Below are 8,987 nucleotides of genomic sequence, written 5' to 3'. Positions count from 1 at the left end.
GGTGGCCTGTTCTGCTTGCCCCTCGCTCCCTGTCCTAGTAAAGACTCCATATTATGCCCACCCCCCCAAAAAAAGAAAAACAAATACAAAACAAAAAACCCACCACCACTAACAACAAAACACTGCTACAACGTTTCATGTAGATATTTAGACTGGTGTTGATCAGAAGCAGTCCTGGGATTATTAGCCTGCACCACCTAGTCCTTGACCACTGATTCTTGAAACTTTTTTTTTTTTTTTTTTTGGTTTTTCGAGACAGGGTTTCTCTGTGGCTTTGGAGCCTGTCCTGGAACTAGCTCTTGTAGACCAGGCTGGTCTCGAACTCACAGAGATCCGCCTGCCTCTGCCTCCCGAGTGCTGGGATTAAAGGCGTGCGCCACCACCGCCCGGCTGATTCTTGAAACTTTTTAAACAAAACGTTACCAGTGTTATCCGAGGACAAAACCCATCCTAAGGGGAGGGCCAGCACTCTGCGGCAGTACAGCTGAATGTGAGGCACAGTGTGGTAGGGAAGAGCTGCGCAATGGCTAACACCTGTGGTGTTGAAAACTGCTTCAAGCCAGCTGAACCCCACGTGGTGGACCAAGACTCCAGTAGCCGTCCTCTACTTAGGAGACTTCTCCGTGTCTTGAACCTGGCGAATTCCCCTGACCCCATCATGCACTTATGCCACAATCCACCTGAAAACTTGGTGCAGGCCTGTAAGCCACGGGGAGGTGGAAGAGCAGGATCAGGGGTTTATAGCCAGCTTCAGAGCCATCGTGTGCCAAATTTCTAATGTCATACTTTGTTCTGAATTCTTTCTGATGTCGAAGATCCTAGGGACTGGCTAAAGGTCGCAGTTTGGCCTCTGAGAGCCTCCCAGCCCTCGTCACCAGCCACTGGTGACAGAGGGACCGAGGGACCTATCCATCCCGCTTCACGCCCATTTCCAGCTCTGAGCCTTCACCGCCTCACCCAAACGCCACTGGCTGCTTTTCTCTCCCTTGACCTCTTTCTTTGATTGCTTGTTCTCACCTAGGATTCGTAGTCTTCCCCCGGCTCCCACAGCACCACCCTCTCTTACGCCCCCCCTCCCGCCTACTTCACTGGCCACCGTTTCTCATTCTCAGGTCTGGCTTCCCCCATTTCCGCAACTCCCACAGCCCTCACACCCTTGGGCCAGGTCCGGGCAGGACAGCCCATAGTTATTGATGACTTCCTGGCTCTGGGGGTTTGTTTGTGTCTTGATACTTCACATAAGTGGAGTTGGAGTTCGCCAGCACTTTCCATCTGGCTTCCTTCACCTAGGGGAGTTTTATTTTTAGCATGATATTTTTGAGATCTGTTTTTCTTATTTCATGATCAGTTTTTTCCCCGTCCTTTTCCCTCAGCAGCGTTACGCTGTATGAGTGTATCCACCTGAGTCTTCATGGATTGCTCAATACTCATTTCCATTCTCTGGTTACTGTTGAGCGTGTTATATGCCAGGTGGCGGTGGTGGCGCACGCCTTTAATCCCCTGCACTTGGGAAGCAGAGGCAGGTGCTTCTCTGTGAGCTCGAGGCCAGCCTGGTAGGTTGCACAGAGAAAGTGACCAGGCCTCATCAGCTGGTGAAGTGCTTGCTGTGTCTTAGTTACTGCTCTATGGCTGTGAGGGGACCCCATGGACCAAGGCAACTTATAAAATAAAGCATTTAATTGGGAGTTTGCTTACAGTTTCAGAGGATTCGTCCATGATCATCATGATGGGAAGCAGGGTCACGGCAGGCATTGCTGACTGCTTTCACCTGATCTGAAAGATGCAGGCAGATAGCAAGTGAGACTGGACCTGGTGTAGGCTCTTGAGAACTCCAAGTCCACCCCACACCTTCTCCAGTAAGGCTGCAGTTCCCAATCCACCCCACACCTTCTCCAGTAAGGCCACAGTTCCTAATCATTCCTTAACAGTCCACTCACAGGGAACCAAACATTCAAATATAGGAGTCTATGGGGCCATGCCAGTTCAAACCACCACACCATACAAGCTTGAGAATGTGAGTTCTAACCCCGCATCCATGCAAGTAAGCAAGGAATAATGGCTCAGGCTTGTGATCCCAGCATTGGGAAGGCAGAGACATGTGCATAAACACACACACACACCCCTAAATAAAATAACGAAAATAAACCTTTTAAAACAGACCTTGAGTCTCAAATTTAAGCAAACAGTTTCAGTTTAAAATTTTGTTATTTGCATTTACTTATTTCCTTTGTGGGGGTGAGAGGCACATGGCTGCTGTGCCTGTGTGGAGGTCAGAGGACAATTTGAAGGCGTCAGTTCTTCCACCATGTTGGTCACAGGGGATTGAACTCGGATGGCCAGGCTTAAAGGCAGTAAGTGCCTTACTTACTCTTAGGCCACCCCACTTCGGTTTCAACATTTTAAAATTTTTGGCTTCTTCATTGGCAAAGAGGGAATTCAAATATTTAAATTTTTAAAGTTTATTTTTATGAGTCTCGTGCATACCTGAGTGCACATGCATGTAGGTGACCATGGAAACAGGGGGAAAGGAGTCGGATGTCTTAGAGCTGGACTCACACGAAGGTTGTGGACCGCCAGGAAAGTACTGGGAACGGAATTCGTGTCTTCTGCAAAAGGAACATGCAGTTTTGTTTTGTTTTTTTTTTTTTTTTTTTTTTTTTTGGTTTTTCGAGACAGGGTTTCTCTGTGGTTTTGGAGCCTGTCCTGGAACTAGCTCTTGTAGACCAGGCTGGTCTCGAACTCACAGAGATCCACCTGCCTCTGCCTCCCGAGAGCTGGGATTAAAGACGTGCGCCACCAGCGCCCGGCTTTGTTTTGTTTTTTTAACCGCTGAGTCGGCTCCCATAGCCTTAAGGGAATGGCTTAAGCGTTATGGTTTCTGAACATGCAACCTAATAACAAGTTCGTAAAGGCTCGAGATGTTAACTGCAGTGTTATCAGCGACCCTAGCTCATTCCTGTATCTATCCTTTATTACGTTCCCCCCCCCCCCCGCCCCCCGATCTACCGGGTCATTTTACCTGGTAAACCATGCCTTGCACCAAGGAATCTTAGGGTGACAGGATACACGCCACCAGAGGAGGGGGCGTGGCACCTTCACCTGGTGCGCACGCGTAGTTGTAAAAAAGTCGGCCCTTGGGCGCCAGATTCAAAAATTCAATTTTAACTGTCAGTTTTCCACCTTATTTGTGATGGACTCCTGTACAATGTTACTAGCCTTGAAGATGCATCTTTTCCTCGGGCTGACTTTATTTCAAACAAAGTCGGTATTCCTACTGAGCTGCCTTCTATTGCGTTGTCAGCCCTCAATAAAGTTTACCCCTTAAGATGGTGACGCAACGTTGGCAAAACCCTTTCGCTCCTCGGACGCTTCTTTTTACTCAGGCAGCTCAATAGCTACCTATATCCTCGGGGGGTGGAGCCGCGTCTGGACCCGAAGGACCCCAGCGCCGCCGCCATTTTGGAACCTTCCCCGAGGCTCCGCTCGCTCCGCTCTCGGGCGTTCTGTCAGCTGCTGCTGGGCCGCGCTGTCGCCGGGCAGGATGAGCGTGATAGACCATGTGCGCGACATGGCGGCCGCGGGGCTGCACTCCAACGTGCGGCTCCTCAGCAGCTTGCTGCTGACCATGAGTAATAACAACCCGTGAGTGGAGGCGGGGAGCGGCGGTCTGGGAGCCGGGGCTGAGGTGGTAGAGGAACCGTGTGGCCCCGCCGAGGCTGCGCGGGCGGCGAGGCCTCTTCCGGCGGCGGCGGCGGCGGCCTCCCAGAGACCCCGTCCCCCGAGTGTCAGACCTGGAGGTCCCGCCGCGGCGCAGGACGGGGGCCGCAACACTCGGCGCCGAGAGCATCCTTGGCGCGCCGAGTGGCGCCTTTTTTGAAAGTTTCTCTGCAGCGTTTTGTAAAGGCCCGAGGCAGCCGCCGTGGAACGACTCGTTTGGTTTTGTTTGTAAACAGGGCCTCTTGTAGACCAGGCTAGCCTGCGACGGGTTGTCTGGCCGAGGATGGGCTTGAACTTACGACGCTTCTGCCTCCGCCTCCCAGAAGCTGGGGTCGCAGGGGTTTGCACACCATGCTCGGTGTTCTTTTGGTGCTGGGGGTCGATCCCGGCACTTCATGAAGGTTATGCGAGCAATGCCAACCAACTGAGTGACATTTCTGGCCGGGTTTACTGAGTCTCAGATGAAGCCTTGGGTGCTTGTTGGACCCTGCTTCAAAATTCCCCCATCATGCTCACTCTTCCGCGTGGCTCCCCAAGCCGAGCTATTCCTTCTTTTCTCCCGTTTCTTCTGAAGCCCGAGCTCTCACTGCGGGCCGGCCTCCCTGGTTGTGTTTTCAGCTACTGCAGTGCACACGCTGATTGACACCTGCGGCTCCTGCTTAGTCTTCACTTTAGAACTGTCTCCCGGTTCAGGTTTCAGCGCAAGTCACTTCCTAAACAGATCTCCCACCACCAGAACTGACCTTTTTTGATTTTCTGCTTCACTCTTGCCGCCTGTCCTGAACTTCCTGAAAGTGCTGAGGAGCTGTGCAGACCGCTGCAGGTCCTGTGTGTCAGGCGAGGTCATAGAGAACATAGAGGAACTAGGATATTTGAATTCTAGTTGTCTCTAATTGAGATCATTTTTGTTGTAATCCACCACTAGGGCCTCCAGATGATGTTACAGTGGAATCTTCTACTCTGTGCAGCTGTTTGCTTTTGGCTTGGCTGAAGCTGGTCTAGGTCAGAGAGCCAAAGACTTTGAAGGACCTGTATCCCCCATTTCACTTATTGGTGTGCTGTGGACCTTACCAGTCACACTCATCATTTTATCACCATCTTAGTGTGAGATGGGAACACTGGTCTCTCAACCTGTGTTCATTCTGGAGCTTTCCTCCTGAGTCCGCGTGATTGGTCGTAGGCAATCCTCTAATCTTTTTTAGGGGGAGGGATTTCTAGAAAAGGTTTCTTTGTGTTGTCCTGCTTTGGAAACCAGGCTGGCTTTGAACTCACAGAAATCCACCTGCCTCTGCCTCCCGAGTACTGGGATTAAAGGTGTGTGCCATCACTGCCCAGCTGCCCTAATCTTTATTCTTGGGTCTTAATGATGTTATAGCATTGTTTGAAGCAGTTTGCTTCTCTAGTTAGACTAAACATAGCTAACCTGTGCTTTTTCTCATTAGGTTAGATTGGCAGTTTTTTAGCTATGGAAGCATTTAGGTTCCTACATTTATCCTTTATATTTTGAAGTTTTTTTTTTTTTTAAATAGTGTACACCCTGTTAAAAAAACAAACTAAAAACAGTTAAAATGGGACTAGTGGGGCTGGCTGGAGAGATGGCTTAGGGGTTAAGAGCACTGGCTACTCTTTGAGAGGTCCTGAGTTCAATTCCCAGCAACCACATGGTGGCTCGCACCTATCTATAATAGGATGTGATGCCCTCTTCTGGCATGCAGGTATGCATACAGAATACTCATACATAAAATACAAATAAATTTAAAAAGAAAGAAAATAATAAAAAGCAGCACTGGTGACATAGTTAAGTGGTACAATACTTAAGTAGAATGTTTGAGGCCCTAGGTTTCATCATTAGCACTACCCAAAATACATTTTTTTTAAAAAAGAGGTCAAGATGGCTAAATACTTTATATAATCAAAGGTTGGTCTGGTTTGTGATAGCTTTCCTAAGGCTGGAGATGCAGCTCAGACATGGAGAGCCCACTTAGCATGTGTAAGACCCAGATGTGAGTTCCTGGTACCACTAAAAGCAAACAGACTCTTGAAATGCCTGATTATATGTATATACTGAAAAATACGCGTTTGATACCTAAGATACTGCTCTACCCACAAAGTGGTCAGTATATGCTGTAACACACTTGCCTTGTAATGTGTCTATGATGTATCTCTGGAATAATACATGAAAAACCTGTTTCCTTTGGATAAGGAAGATGGATGAGTAAGGTTCAAAATTGAGCAAGCAGCCCATGTATTTATTCATTCTCTGCTCTCTGGTTGTTGTAGAAGTTTCTGTCCTTTCTGGTCCTACAGCCATTCAGTTCCAAAGAAATATACAGAGGCTTAAATTAATTATAAACTGTTTGGCCTATAAGCTCAGGCTTATTATTAAGCTCTTACAACTTAACCCATAATTCTTATCTATGTTTAGCCATGTTGCTTGGTACTTTTTCTCAGTAAGGTGTTCTCATCTTGCTTCCTCTGTGTCTGGTTTGCAACTTCCTCTTCCCAGAATTCTTAGTCTGGCTACTGGTTTTAAACCAGTGTGAGTGACAAATGTTTCCAGTGTACAAGAGCAGGTTGTCTCACACACACCACCCCTACCTAGTTTTTCTGCATAGCCCTGGCTGCCCTGGAACTATAAAGTAGGCTAGGCGTGAACTCAGATCCACCTGCCTCTGCCTCTAGAATGCTGGGATTAGACTTGAGTCATTATGCCCAGCTTTGTTTTACTTTTTGAGACAGGGTCTTGGTGAAGCTCAGACTGACCTTGAACTCTTTTTTTTTTTTTTAATATTATTTATACAATATTCTGTCTGTGTGTATGTCTGCAGGCCAGAAGAGGGCGCCAGACATCATTACAAATGGTTGTGAGCCACCATGTGGTTGCTGGGAATTGAACTCTGGACCTTTGGAAGAGCAGGCAATGCTCTTAACCACTGAGCCATCTCTCCAGCCCTGACCTTGAACTCTTTATCCTCCTGCCTCCACATCCAAGTTCTGAGATTATAGATGTGTTCTATTGCACTTGATTTTTTTTTTTTTTTTAGTTTTTCGAGACAGGGTTTCTCTGTAGCTTTGGAGCCTGTCCTGGCACTAGCTCTTGTAGACCAGGCTGGCCTCGAACTCACAGAGATCCGCCTGCCTCTGCCTCCCGAGTGCTGGGATTAAAGGCGTGCGCCACCACCGCCCGGCACACTTGATTTTTTTTTAAATGATTTTTGGTTTTGTGTGTGTGCATGTACACAGGCATACGAGTACACATAAATAATAATAAAATTATTTTAAGAAGGTACCACAGATGTGTGTGTGTGTGTATATGTACGTGTATACGTACACGTGTACCATGTGTACGCATGGTGCCTTCAGAGACCAGAAGAGGGCATCAGATTCCTTGGAGGTCAAAACTGGAGTCACAGGTAGTTGTAAGCTGCCTGATAGGTGTGTTGGGAGCTAGACTTGGATCCTCTATAAAAACCCAGATGCTCACGAGTGGCTGTGGCACACGCCTTTAATCTCAGCACTCGGGAGGCAGAGGCAGGCGGATCTCTGTGAGTTTGAGGCCAGCCTGGTCTACAAGGACTAGTTCCAGGACAGGCTCCAAAGCCACAGAGAAACCTTGTCTCGAAAAACCAAAACAAACAAAAGACCCCAAAATCCCAGATGCTCTTAACTGTGGAGTCACCCCCACTCCTCTTTTTGAAAGGGTCATAGCCCAGACTGATTTTGAACTGATTATATATATATAGCCAAGGTTAGTTCTTAGAATGTCTTGTCATCTTGCCTCTGCTTCCAAATAAATGCTAGGACTACAAGAGTTTATGACCATATCTGGTAGTGGTACCTAGTTGTTGGGGTTTTAAAATAGCCCTCTCCCTTATCACATTTGTTTGTTTAAGACATGGTCTCAATGCGTAGGTCTTTTTTATTAAAAAAAAAAAAAAGATTTATTTGTTATGTATACATATTCTGTCTGCATGTATGCTTAAACACCAGAAACAGGCATCAGCTGCTGGGAATTTAACTCAGGACCTATGGAAGAGCAGCCAGTGCTCTTAACCACTGAGCCATTATCTACTCCTTGATATGTAGTTCTGGCTGTCCTGGAACTGGCTATGTAGACCAGGCTGACTTAAACTCATAGAGATCTACCTGCTTCTACCTGTCAGTGAATTAAAGGCCTGTGCCACCACTTATGGCTTCCACTGTTTTTAATATGCATGCCTACTTATAGAATTCTTTGTCTCAGTCTCTTCTTTACCTGTTAGAGAGAAATGCATAATCCCCAATTAGTTTGCAAGGAGTAGGACTGGAATTATCTGACCAGGGTTGCAGATAGAGCTGTGGATAGAATGCTTGCCTAGCATGCAGAGACCTTGGATGGATTCCCCATGCAGGACAAAAAGTAAAGCAGTGTCCAGGCATTTAACCTTGCTGATAAGGACTAGTTAAAATGGTTTCTTTTTGAGAGTAAAGGATGAAGTTCTGTGATAGAAGGCTTGCCTGGCATTTGTGAGACCTTGGGCTTGATCTGAAATACTTAAAAACAACATTTGAGAAATATGGACATATGAATTCCCTTACATTATTTTTAAACACTTGAGAGTCAAGATGATTAATAGTGCTTCTAGTGTTGAAAAGTTTGTTTTTTGTATGTGAAATTAAAAAGAGACTTTCAGATCCTGGAGAGCTGGCTCCACAGTTTTAAGAATTCTTGCTGTTCTTGCAGAGGACTTGAGTTTGGTTCCCAGAACCCATATCAGTTACTTTCCAGGGGATCCAACATTCTCTTCTGGCAACAGTGTATACATGTGCACGTACATACAAGTAATAGTGATGACTTTCTAAAAGACTTCTTAAAGCTAATCTTTTTTCATCCTGCCACTTTGACTTTCCTATTCTATTCTCACACTGGCTTTCAAATTTTTGGGTGCTTGTTTTGTTTGTTTTGGTTTTTCTAGTCAGGGTTTCTCTGTGTTGTCCTGGAACTCTGTAGAGTAGGCTAGTCTTGAACTCACAGAGACCCACCTATCTCTGCCTCCCTAATGCTGTGTTTAAAGGCTTGTGCCTCCATGCCCAGTTCAGGTGCTTGCTTTTTCAGTGTTTTTCTAAAAAGAATTCATAGTGGTAAATTTTCTTCTTTCTGGAGTCTCTGCACTTTGGTAATAATAGTCAAGTTGTTGAGATTGATATCCTTGGCCAATATTATCCTTAAAATTTGATGTTAACCTAAGGTAATATAGGTGTATATAAAACAGTGCTAAACTGAGAGGTCT

General features: G+C 46.5%; 1 protein-coding gene across 1 annotated transcript in view; it reads left to right on the top strand.

Annotated features, from left to right (window-relative positions):
* Positions 1-3,458: 3,458 nt before the first annotated feature.
* The window catches only part of Anapc7 (anaphase promoting complex subunit 7), a 29,889-nt gene continuing 24,360 nt past the window's right edge, over positions 3,459-8,987 (top strand). Inside the window, exon 1 of the mRNA XM_057764590.1 lies at positions 3,459-3,642. Within this exon, the coding sequence (XP_057620573.1) occupies positions 3,542-3,642 (101 nt within the window). The 5' untranslated portion in view covers positions 3,459-3,541. The remainder of the gene's footprint in view (positions 3,643-8,987) is intronic.

Source organism: Chionomys nivalis, chromosome 3 (genome assembly GCF_950005125.1).
Source record: "Chionomys nivalis chromosome 3, mChiNiv1.1, whole genome shotgun sequence".
Taxonomy (NCBI): domain Eukaryota; kingdom Metazoa; phylum Chordata; class Mammalia; order Rodentia; family Cricetidae; genus Chionomys; species Chionomys nivalis.
Note: the sequence above shows the minus strand (reverse complement) of the source record. Positions and strands in the feature narration are given on the sequence as shown.